Raw genomic sequence first — 13,413 nt, 5'->3', positions numbered from 1 at the left:
TTCTTTTTTTTGATTGATCGATTGTGATGCAATGTCTAAGCATATGCTGTGGGCGAAATGAGACGAACAAGTGAGCGATAAATGATTAATAGTCAATTTGCCGTTGTGGGTCTCTGAAATATTGAGAGTAAGCTCAGCCATGAAATGCAATGTAAATGGATCTATTTATAGAGTCCAAGGAAGCCATGTGGAACAGGCTTCTTGGAGGTTGCCTTGTTCATGTAGCTTTTAGAGGAAAAATGACAGAGGAGGCACATACACGCACACGCACTCCAAAAGCCATATTTGCATGTAAAGTCACTTTCATCGCGGCCATTAAAGTTTCACTAAATGCAGTAGGACGGCAATAAATTATTTCAACATTGAGGAAGAAGAAAAGTGGAGATCGAGGCCTCACTCAACTCCTACTGTATGTCCCCATCTAACCTTCCCACTACAAATATGTTATTAAATAGGAAGAAGAGAGGTGACACCTAAGCTATGCATTTTCTTTTTTCAAAACCTTGGTGGATGGTACTGTAGGGTAGTGCATTCACTTCTAGTCATTTTTACTAGTTGACTAGTTGCCTAGTTTACTAGTCGACTAGTTGTTTAACCACCTATTATGTTTAACAAAATAATAATAATATTTGTACATTTAAAAACTGTGTACATTGGGGACTATAACTATAATCTACCTGATCTTGATGCCTACAAAATCGGGGAAAAAATAATAATACGATTTATTTTTTATTTTTATTATCAACTAGTCAACTAGTACCAACAAGGTCGACTAGTGGATTTACTAGTCGACTAGTAAACTAGTCGACTAGTTGCTTAATGCCCTAGGGGTACATTATTTTGCCGTGCACTTAAGCGAGGTAATTCATGATCAGGCGGAATGCTCAGTGGTGAGTCATGGCGCTCAAGTCCAATGGTGTGCCTCCATCGTTGTAACAATTGTTTGTTTGCCTAACCCCTAAGGCCTAAGCCCATTATTGAGACCTGCAGGGGGCTGATTCTACAAAAATGTCTTCTAAATCCTGACAGTTTTCTATATCGGTGGTTCTCAAATGTTGTGTCAAGGACAAGGAGCCCCCCCAATATGAGTTGAACAAGTTTGCTGTGAAAGAATTCAAAGATTTGCGCTACATTTTCACAATTTTTCAAAAATAGCAGATCTACAAGCTCGTAGCTTGTAGGGGCATGTAGATCTGCTATTTTTCAACAGCTAGCTAAAGATCTGTCATTTTTCAACAGCTAAAGTTTAAAATAATGGTTAAAGTCAAAAGCTATAAGGTGACACAGATGGCAACAACAGAAGGCAAGTGTTCCGTCTCTGGGGGGCGAGCGTGCCGCGGAAACAATGGGGGCGAGTGTGTTTTTAGGCGACTGTTCCACTTACCCACTGGAATACTGACAAATAAAACGTTATGCATCATCTGAAGCATAGTAATGTCATGATAGCCGTTGTATTTAAGTAGTGCACACAGCATTCTGGTGTAGCACCCATCTAGAGACTACTGCAGGGTTGGCTTCAGGGTCCAGCATTCACTGCCGTATAGGAGAAGTGAGAACACACTCTACCGTTGCATAAAATAAGCTGAGTTTGGTTTGACGGGGAGGTCGGAGTTCCATACACTGGCCATGCCGTTCAGGGCCCTGCATGCAAGTGCCTTCCTCACTTTAAGGTGTGTGAGGTCCTTAAAAATACTGCGCAACATCGACATAACAATAGCAAAAAATAAATACAGATAAGAAAAGCCCACATGAATAATTTCTATAGCAACATCAGCAGATTGACTACCCTCTAAAGACTAACCCTGTTACACTGTAGGTGTTCATTCATGCTGTACTGGAGTGCCACCATGTGGCTCTCCACTTGCAGTCAAGAGCCATCAAACCATGTTCTTCCATATGGTCTTACTTTGAAATCTTAGTATGAAGTATAATCGTAGTTATTTGTTTTTATGGATGCTAGTTATTAGAACTGTATGCATGTGGGTTACTGAATATGCGAACGTAACTAAGTATATTATTATGTCTAAATTACTAGACAGTGGCCTTGTGGTTAGAGTGTCTGCCCTGAAACTGGGAGGTTGGGGTTCGATCCCTGGCCAGACCCAATCCCTCCCTGCTTGGAACTCAGCATCAATGGGTTGGACTGGGGGGTCAAATCAACTAATCAAATAAAAATGGAACAAAATAATTTCAGATGGGGGTCGGTGGCCAAATACAGATAATTCTGGGGGCCCTTGACATGAAAAAGGTTGAGCACCACTGACATAAGTTTTTCAGAAAACTGTTAAAATGGGATAATGGGTTTAAACCACTTCAGCCTGTCTGCTGTATATCTGCTGTATCTGCCCACATGATGTCTGCATGGGGAGAACGCCGCTATCTGCAGCTGGCAATTGGAAAGACAAATAGAGCCGAAAACGGTACGTTCATTCCCCAATTTCACGTATAGTTCCACTGGACAGGAGAGCTGTGTCATTGTCATTATCAGCAGAATGAAGGTGCTGCCCTGGGAAAGGGACCACATGGTGTTAAGAAACTATACCAGTGGTGGAACAAGTACTCAATTGTTTTACTTATTAAGTTAAAGTATCAATACTTCAATGTGGAACTTACAGTAGGCTATATTCCATTACAAGTAAAAGCCCAGAATTCAAAATGTACTTGAGTATATTTGGTACTTAAAGTACCAAAAGTAGAAAGTACTCACTATGCAGAATGTCCCATTTCAAGTTTTCGAGTGAATAATTATTTTTTGAAAATAGCCGATCTACAAGCTCACGAATCGCGACACATTGTGAGCTTGTAGATCGGATATTTTCAAATGGCCGAAATGTATATATACCTGAAGTGGTTAATGTGTGTTTTGTAACAATAATCAAAATAAAAATCTACAAAGTAACTATAGTAACTAAAGTTTTCAAATAAATGTAGTGGATTAAACGTGCAATATTTGCCTCTGCGGATGTAGTGGAGTAGAAGCAAAAGTACTGGCAATTGGAAATACCTCAAAATTGTACTTAAGTAACCAGTACTTAAGTAAATGTACTGTACTTTCCACCAGTGGAAACTCCAGTATAAGAGGCACTGCTTGGCTCGCCGGTGGCTCCCAAACAGGCTGGACATTATACGAGGCAACATGAAAGGCCTTGTGGTGTTGTGTGCATTTCTGCTGGCTGCCCAGTGTGAGAGGGTCTTCTTTGGGTAAGTTATATGTTTCAGGTATTTGATTGATGTGGTTATCCTGATAGTCAGAGGATATTAATTAATACAATCTGGGAATACATTTCTTACCAAGAAATGTCTTCACCAATGTGTTTGTAAAGGTGTCTAACTAACACATCCTACATTGGTTTCTATTCAGCCACCCTAGGGGAATTTCTGACAGCTGCTAAATGTTGGGGTACCATTAAGAACCAATATAAGGCCAAATGTGCTAAATTTCATTATGCTTTAAGTAGCATGTGACGTGTCAGGACGATAATCAGTTTTTATGGATGCCCTGCAGTGGCTCACTGCCCCCGCAGTGGCTCAGAGCTAAGAGTGCAAACTGTATTAAATTAAGGGCATAGTCCAGCTGATCCAGGTTCACATCTGATCCTCTTTTCTGTATCCCACCTTTCTCTTTGCTTGATGTATCAAAAATAATGCAACCACGCCAAAACAAATGAGGGTCATCGCCATGCTGGCTTGTGGTGGACATTTTTGTTAAAAAAAAAAAAGATTTTTGCCACGGACACAATATTACTAGAAACACATAAACAGCTATAGTCCTGATGGACCATAACAGGTCTGTAAAGTCTTTGCAAATAAAACATTTGAGAACCACTAGTACTATAGTTGGACTCGACTTGACAGTCATTCACTAATTGGGTCTTATGATCAAAATAAGAACATTATAATGGTGTGTAAAAAAGAAAATCAAAAATTTGCTACGGACACATTTTTGTCCGTGTACGGACATGTTGATGACCCCTGGATAAGTCATTGTCAAGTTAAAGTGAGTTCCTAGTTGTCCCTTTGAAGGCATATAGGTGGTGCTGTAGTCCAGTGGTTCTCAAAGTTGGATTCAGGGACCCCCAGGGGTCTTTGAGGGAGTTCCAGGGGGTCCCCAGCTGAATGATAGATAGAACCAAATGAACCCTTATGGGTCTTTAACTCTGAGAGTGTACGAATGGAACCAAATGGACCCTAACAGGTCCATTTGGTTCTATTTGTACACTCTCAGAGTTCAATTAACATTGATTTTAGTGTATAAATTACAGAGATAGACATGCCATTAAAAGGGGGTCCGTACTCTGTAGCCTAAATGCATGTCAAACTGAGGGGTCCTTGAAATGAAAATGTTTGAGAATCACTCCTAGAGCCGTAAAAATCTTCTCTTATGTGGGTCCCTGGCGTATCTTTTCAAATGGGGGTCCCCGGGCTAATAAGTGTCAATTGTGGGGTCCTTGATATGAAAAAGTCTGAGAACCACTGCTGTAGAGCTGAGCTGAGTACCGTATGTGTGTGTTCCCCAGGGACCAGGTCCTCAGGGTCAATGTGGAGACAGAGGAACACATCAAACTGCTGCAAGCTATGGAGGATGATCACTACTGGGAGGTACAGTAGGCCTACGCTGCAATTTCTCAATTTTCTTTACAGACTTTCAAGATGTCCACATCAAGCTCGCAGCAGCTTGTAGATTATTTTCTTAGCTATTATTGAAATCGGACTTGTGTGTTTGCACGCACGCACGCACACACGCACGCACGCATGCACGCACGCACGCACGCACTCACTCACTCACTCACTCACTCACTCACTCACTCACTCACTCACTCTCACACTTATGGAAGAAGCTTGCTTCACTCTTGTTTCACAAACTTGTGAACTCAATACTGCCCCCATCTGGTGGAGTCAGGTTAACACAACCAGGCATACACAGAACTTGTACAGACACAACTATGCAAAGAAAAGACGTATTTAGCCCCATGTTTGAATGCCAAACCCAAAGTTGTCCTTTAAACTGTGTATATATATTTGGTCCAGCCAAAGCTGTGACCCTCTGTGATCCTGTTGTTCTTCCAGCTGGACTTTTGGCTGGATCCCGTCTCCAGCGAGCTGCCAGTAGACATCCGTGTGCCCTACTCCAGTCTGAGTGATGTCAAGGCTTACCTGAATGCCTACAACATCCCCTTCTCTGTCATCATCAGCAATGTTCAGGTCAGTCTGAGTGATGTCAAGGCTTACCTGAATGCCTACAGCATTCCCTTCTCTGTCATCATCAGCAACGTTCAGGTCTTTCATATGTTCTCATCTAATCGTATGTAATAATACATTTTATGTTTTTAGGCTACTTGTATTTTATCTGGTACACAAGTAAACATTTCACTGCACCCAATTTTCAACTTTAACAACTGAGATATTTGCTATCAAGAATGAGGTTTTCAGCTATTACTTTCAATGGTGTGACTGACGCCACGTTCTATTTCTATATAGTGCATTATGCTATCACATGAGGGTTAGATGTTTACACATCTTTTATATATTTAAAAGACCACAGACCACAGGCTACTGATTTATGGGTGAATAAAACAAAATGTTACACCCTGCCCTGTGTTACTTAGTGATCAATGTTCATAAAACTGTTGTGGAACGTTCCTAATTCACCATTTGTCAGCCTTCTGATTGGTCTCTGACTGACTAACCAGCAGGCTCTTTCTGCCTTGTTCCGCCCTGGTTCCGCCTTGTTTATATTGAATTTGCTAAAACATATTTTTGGGAAAAAACTAAAAACAAACATGATATGCCCAGTCACCATGCTTCCCCTGTGGTGTTCCTTTTTAATGACTATCAATACGAAGCAACTGAAATACATAGTGGATGGAGAGAAAATTATTTTTGTCCAAACACAAAACGGCAACCAATGCGTGCGAAGAGGGGCAGAACCACGGGCGGGACTTGACAAAGGGTGAATTCCACTATTACAGTAAGCCCGTTAATTTACTCCACACAGCAAGTCCCAAGACAAGTTAGACAACAGATATGATGGAGTCAATATGAATATGTTGGTGACTGTATGTGTGATGTGTAGGAGGTGCTCGATGAGGAGAGGACAGAGATGGAGAAGAACCAGATGATGGAACGCAGCTCCCGCAGCTTTAACTTTGGAGCATACCACCCTCTGGAGACTGTATGTAAACACACATGCACATGTACACGCACACTAACGCACACACGCACGCACCTAACCTCTTTGCTGAAGATGGCCGATTTACAAGCTGTTTTTTGTTCTAATTTTAGCCAACGTTTTTTGGCTAAAGTTCTCCTCAGAATACGGATGCTAGGTTTCAAGTGGTTCATGTAAAAAGAAAAAAAACGTCCTAGTCCCAGACGTCCTGTTGAAGACTGTCTCTCTTGTAATACCTCCTCCCCCGGGCTTGTCCCATGCAGATCTACAGTTGGATGGACACGCTGGTGGCTGAGCATCCTAACCTGGTGACCAAGGAGGAGATCGGGAGAAGCTACGAGAACAGGCCTATGTATGTGCTCAAGGTAGGAGACCACTACACATCTACTGGCCTATGTATGTGCTCAAGGTAGGAGACGACCACAGATCTATGCTGGGCTAGACTAGAGAAAATGTTGTGTGTGTCTACTGCCTGTAGTGTGTATTGAATTGTACTTTCCTGTGTTCTTTTCTGCAAACTGTTAATAAAGTATTCAATCAATCAATCAATCAATCAAACTCTCAGTACAATCTCTCTCTCTGTCTGTACAGTTCAGCACTGGTGGCACAAAGCGTCCTGCCATTTGGATTGACACTGGAATCCACGCCAGGGAGTGGGTGTCTCAGGCTACTGGGCTCTGGACTGCCAACAAGGTGAATGGGAGGACAATTCAATAAACAGGAAATACTTAAGTATATATAACTCATATAATACATGATGCTTTTAGGGTAAATGGTAAATGGTGCATTTATAGCGCCTTGGGCGCTTTACATATTGAGCATTACATTCACCCATTCATACACACATTCACACACCGGGTTCGAACTGGGGTGTTTTATTCACTAAAATTGACACACTATGGAAAATATGGTTATGTAGGGCCCAAATGGTGTAAATGTTCCCTCGTATGTACGTAACTACACTTTCACAGTCATAAAATATCATAGCTTGGTAGGAAACCACCTAACTCTAAAACACCCTTTACGTCTGTGTGTTTTGGTTAACACAATATTGAAGCAATGAAAAGTATTAAAAAGTAACCACCACCTCTCCCCCTCTCATGCAAGTAATTTAATATAATATATAAAGTCAAGTCACAACACCAACTTTGATGAGGCAGTATTGCTTTGTTTCCTGAAAAAAAAAAAAAAAAAAAAACATTTTCTGAAAAATGAACATTTTGGAGTTAGGCGGTTTCTTCCTACTTACTTACTACTTACTTTCTTTCTTCCTATCTACTGGTAGCTACAGATTATGTAATCTTTTCCTTTTCTAGTTCAGGTTTCTACATGTCCAAGTGTGTAATTTGGGCTTGAGAATGTATTGTAAAATAATTCACAATGATCACTAACAAACGAAAAAGCCATAGAATAACCACCCATGTTGTTTCCATCCAGATTGCCACTGACTACAGCAGTGACTCCTCCATCACCTCTCTGTTGAACAACATGGACATCTACATTCTCATCTCCGCTAATCCTGATGGCTATGCTTACACGCACAGCAACGTAGGTTACATGACACTCAAGAAATACATGAGATAATAATAAAAGAAAGAATATATATCCTAGGACCTATATTGAAATTGGCTAGTGGGAGGGCGGGCAGGGATCTCCATATATGGGCATGAAAGGGACGGGTACAATGGGCAATGGGCACTCCAACACTATGATGACTCATTCAGACATATTGGCTGAATCGGCAACGTACCAGTACTACGGTATTTGTAGGTCCCTGCACACCGGACGCGATTTCGGATTTTTAGTGGCGTTTTTCCGTCGTTTTCCGAAAAAACGTGCCCAGTGTGCAACCAACCTTCAACCATTTAATTGCGACATTTCTCGTCAGTCAGTCACTCAAAATCCCCATACATGGAAATGCCCCCATATATGGTGCCCAGGTCTCATGACATCATGTGACATCATCAGGGATGGAGATCCCTGATGTCATAGTAAATGCGACCTGCTGTCACAATTAAGCCCATATATGGAGATCCCTGATGTCATCAATATTGGCCAGCAACTCTACATCTGACCTCAAACCCTTAGATCTCCATATATGGATATGTGTACCTGTTCTGATATTCCATATGTTGATCCTTCCTCTTTTGACTGATACCTGTCCATTCAAAATCTAGACGGGCCTGCCCCAAAGTTATTAGTGCAGCTGCGCCTGGCAGCCGGCGAAAACTAGAGTTCTCAACAGCCCCAAAAATTAAGGCCCGGCCCTCATCTAACCCTGTACACTCAAGAGAATGTCTTGAGTGGAGCTGACCTGTTCTGACATTCCATATGTTGATTTGACCTCATCAAACCCTGTACACTCAAGACATGCTCCTTATATGGCCAGTACAGAATTAATTCCATGTTGATCTGACCCCCCATGCCAAAGCGCCAGCGCTCGCCCAGCAGTATGCCGTCAACGAGGCGGATGCTTGCACGCTTCTCGCCCTTAGGCGTCTTGCTGGTAGTGTCACTAGGGTTCAAGAGGTGAACAGGGAATTGACATGCCAGAGAAGATGTAGAACTTGACTAATACAAACGTGTCATGTGATGTGTAGGACCGCATGTGGCGCAAGACCCGCTCCAAGAACTCTGGCTCCTATTGCGTTGGAGTGGATCCCAACAGGAACTGGGATGCAGGCTTTGGTGGTTGGTACAACACAATCACTTACATAAAATGAGCTGAAAATTACATTTTTACCAAATTTGAAAATCATGCAGAGGTGGTTTAAAAAATAGTGCATGTTTATGTACTGTATTTATTTTTGCGTGTGCATGCATGTTTATGTACTGTATTTATTTTTGTGCGTGCGTGCGTGCGTGCGTGCGTGCGTGCGTGCGTGTCTGTGAGAGTCTGTGAGTGTGCTCGCGCGTGTGTGTACATATAATGCATCTGATCTATATGTCTTGAGTTGCAAATTGTTGCATTATGTTAAACTTGTATGTGCATTGATGAATATTCTGCATTTATTGTTTATAGTGAGTTACCGGTATCACTATAGTCTGGCAAATGCTGATTGCAATAGTAGCCTACTATAGGTACACCACACTGAATAGGCTTCATTCATTTATCAATATTGTGCCAACCACTTAGTGTGTATTTAGATTGTTTCCCAAACCTTTTAGCTGGAGACCCAAAAGAGAGATTAGACGTTTGCCCGTGACCCAAACTAGTGAAAATAGCAGATCTACAAGCTCAGAATGCATCGGCTATTTTCTTAAGACATTATTTTGTTTTCAAATTTACGGAATTTCTTAGATTTTTCTTTTATTTCTTCATGAAATTACTGTAAAGAAAATCATTGAATTCATGAACATTTTTGCTTTTTTGTAAATATGTTTTGAAAATGTTTTGAAATAAGAATAATTAAAAAGTTAATGTGGGAAACAAAAAATGTATAAAGGGACCCATAAAAATGTGTTTGGGAACCAGAGGTATAGTCTACTTCAATAATCCAACATGCACAATTTAATTGAGACACAAATTAAATTCCTTTTGTGAACTCATACATGGCACAGGCAATGTTTTATGATTCTGAATCCAGTTCATATTGTGATCCCGATTCTGGTCCGCCGCCACCAGGTCCCGGTGCCAGTCGGAACCCCTGCTCCGAGGCTTACCACGGCCCGTCTGCCCACTCTGAGATCGAAGTGAAAAATATGGTCAACCTGGTGAAGAACCATGGAAACTTCAAGGCCTTCATCTCTGTCCATGCCTACTCCCAGCTGCTCATGTACCCCTATGGTTACTCCTGCAAAGCTGTTCCTGACCAGCCTGAGCTGGTAAGAACAACATACTGTACAATGTACATCTTCTCCACTGTAATGTATGGCAGCCTGTTTTTAAAGTTGGACATCATTGTCATTGTACAGTAGATTTCACCTAGCTATTGTTCTTTGCTTCTCCATTTGTCACTAAGCAGCTACTGCTTGGGTACAGGTTGCATATACTGCATGCCTGCTGAATGAATGTTCATGAACATTTTGACCAAGCTATGGCCTTTTGGCTTCCAACAAACAAAAATATAACTCTACTCCCATTCTAATGTCCTCTGCAATGCATTCCTCCCAAACCTTATTGTTCTCCTGTAGGACTCCGTTGGCAGGGCAGCAGTTCAGAAACTCACTTCCCTCTATGGCACCCGATACAAGGTTGGAAGCATCTGCAACATCATCTGTAAGTAGTTTCTGTCTAGAATAGATGGAACTTTATACCGCATTGAGTTACTCAAATCACGGAGAGTTGAAGACTCTGCTCCAACGCCACTGCTTTGGAATTGCAAAAACTAAACAAAGAAAATTATAGCTAGATAGGTACAGTGTAAATACATAGTCAGATGGGTAGGTATAGGTACAGAAGGTGCATAGATAAATAGATAAATCAATATGCTAAGTGAGCAAGCTAGATCACATCACATGACATCTCATAAGCAGGGAAACTCTCAATGTACCTCATAGGACATTAAGGTCAAAGTTCAGTTTTTTTTGTGCGCTGGCCGGTCACGTCACAGAGCGCACCGTCGCGAGTGTGGCTTATTTACAAACGACCAGTTAAATCTGGGCGTTTTAACCAGTTAAAACATGGGCCATGTTAAATGATGAACACTTGTTGTATGGTGCCCAGGGAGCGCTCGAGACACCACAGTGACGCACTCACACTGAACAACCCCAACTTCTGAGTATAGGGTCGGTCAGTGCGGGCACTCAGCACAACCCGGGGCGCAGTGCACTAGACTTTCAAACGACAACGCACCGAGTGCACTGAATAAACGGACGACAAGAGGCCACACCAGTGCACTCAGTGCACATTTCCGAACGCACCCTGAATAGAAACGTCTAATCCTTCTCTTCCTTTCTCTCCTCCGTTGTTTCAGATCAAGCCAGTGGTGGCAGTATTGACTGGTCTTACAACCTGGGCATCAAGTACTCCTATGCCTTTGAGCTGAGAGACACCGGACGCTATGGTTTCATCCTGCCAGCCAATCAGATTATTCCCACCGCCAGCGAGACTTGGCTGGGCCTGAAACACCTCATGGAACATGTCCGCGACCATCCTTATTGAAGCATCTAAAACCTAATGTACGCTATGAATGATCATCCCTATTGAAGCATCTAAAACCCTACCTGTAGGCTTTGAATGATTTCAATTGAAGCAATAAAGATTAAAAAACCAAAAGGTGTATTCTGGGCAGTGGTGAAAAAAGTACTCAAATTTTTTTTCAAAATCTACTTGGGTAAATGTACACAAGTATTGGCATCAAAATGTACTTAAAGTACCAAAAGTAAAGTACTAATTATGCAGAATGTCCCATTTTGAGTTTTGAAATGTATAAAAATCTTCAGAAAATAGCAGATCTTTGTGTAGGACAAAAATAGACGATTTGCTCGTCCACATACAGTTTGGCCTTTGCCGCGTGTCATCCCCCCATCTCTCTCCCCATTTCCTTTCAGTCTACTTTCAACCTATCAATAAAGGCAGAAAAGGCCAAAAAATATCTTTAAAAAAAATGATATTTTTGGGGCTTTTTGTCTTTATTGATAGGTATTATACAGTGGCTTGACAGGAGGCGGGGAGAGGGATGGGGGGGTTGAGACACACAGCAAGGTTCATCAGGATCGGGACTAGAACCTGCGACACACTGTCATGCTGGATTACCAGCCGAGGTGCCTGGACCACTAAACCAGCCCAGGCCCCAGAAACTTTTGAACAGATTATGTAATTTCCTGTGTTATGATGAATTTTGGGAGTTTGATACTTTTATCAGGCTTCCTTTTAGCATTGGAAAATGATGGGTACAGTTTCAGCCATTAAAATGCAAAAAGTATAGGCCTACAGAAATTGATTTGATGACTGAAGCAATGTAAGACCCATCTTTACTTTATATTTTATAACCATTCATTGCGACTGTAGGTCGCAGTTTACAATGAAAATCTGCATTTATGTCAGTCAGTCACGCCTCACGTCAGTCAGTCCGTCACGCCTCGTGAGTGACACATTCCATATATGGCCGTCTCCATATATTAAGATCACGACACTGAGCCTCATCAAACCCTAGATGGCCATACATGGTAAATGGTGCATTTATATAGTGCCTTTATCCAAGGCGCTTTACATAGATTGTGCATTACATTCACCCATTCACACACACATTCATACACCGATTGCGGCGGAAGCCATGCAAGGTACCAACCAGCACATCAGGAGCAATTTGGGGTTCAGTGTCTTGCCCAAGGACACTTCGACATGTAGCCAGGAGGAGCCGGGATTCGAACCGCCGACCCATGGATCATTGGACGACCTGCTCTACCTCTTGAGCCACAGTCGCCCCGTGCATTGTGCATTACATTCACCCATTCACGCACACATTCACGCCCCACCTGGCATCAATGTCTCCCTTTTGACTTATACCTGTCCAATCAGACTCTAGCCCCAAAGTTATTAGTGCAGCCTTTTTAACATAGTAGATGTGTTCTGGTGAATTTGGAATGGGAACTTTGATACCAAATCCAGGAGAAGAGAACTCCAGGAGAAATGACAATGCAGGAGTCCTGCATGCAGGAGATCCAGGAGTGTTGCTTGGCAGCCCTGTATATCAGTGGTTGTCAACCAGTGGTCCTTGAGGGGCCTTCCAGGTGGTCCCCAGCTAAATGATGGAGAGTTGGTAACCAAACGGACTCTTATAGATATTTAACTCTTAAGTGTGTAAAATGAAACCAAATGGACCCTTGAAACCATTGATTGATTGAAATATTTATTAACAGTTTGCAGAATTACAGTACATGTCAAGCACAACTCAATACAAAGACTGTTAACTGAGTGGACGAGTGGAAGCATTACACTTGTTTACAAGAGGGTCCACCTTGTTCAATTCATCAAAACCAAATGGACCTTGTGGGTCCATTTGGTATATTGTATGCTCTCAAGAGTTACATTGTTGTTAAACATCTGCATTACTTGTCTTAATTTATAAGGAGTCTACACAATAGAGAATGTAGAAGAATTGTTATGCCTGTTATCTCTCCTATGGTACCAACATCAATGCAGCATGCAAATATTTTAGGTCTGAGAGGCTGACCTTGTCGTTTTTCACTTCCAGACCTAAATCTCATGGTGGCTCAAATGCCAAAGAAATAATGGACCTTGATATGATAAGGTCTGTAGGCCTATATGTTACAGATTTTCCACATACACTGTCTGTAGA

The 13,413-nt window shown here is 41.9% G+C and overlaps 1 protein-coding gene across 1 annotated transcript; it reads left to right on the top strand.

Annotated features, from left to right (window-relative positions):
* Positions 1–3,136: 3,136 nt before the first annotated feature.
* On the top strand, positions 3,137–11,273 carry cpa4 (carboxypeptidase A4; the record flags this gene model as incomplete). The annotated part of the gene is made up of 11 exons (XM_079502330.1): positions 3,137–3,201; positions 4,518–4,599; positions 5,068–5,202; positions 6,074–6,172; positions 6,433–6,534; positions 6,761–6,862; positions 7,607–7,717; positions 8,770–8,860; positions 9,795–9,994; positions 10,304–10,388; positions 11,086–11,273. 11 exons carry the CDS (start codon positions 3,137–3,139, stop codon positions 11,271–11,273), a joined length of 1,260 nt encoding a protein of 419 aa, XP_079358456.1.
* Positions 11,274–13,413: the final 2,140 nt, after the last annotated feature.

Source organism: Electrona antarctica (genome assembly GCF_951216825.1).
Source record: "Electrona antarctica genome assembly, chromosome: 5".
In the NCBI taxonomy this organism is placed as follows: Eukaryota; Metazoa; Chordata; class Actinopteri; order Myctophiformes; family Myctophidae; genus Electrona; species Electrona antarctica.
Note: the sequence above shows the minus strand (reverse complement) of the source record. Positions and strands in the feature narration are given on the sequence as shown.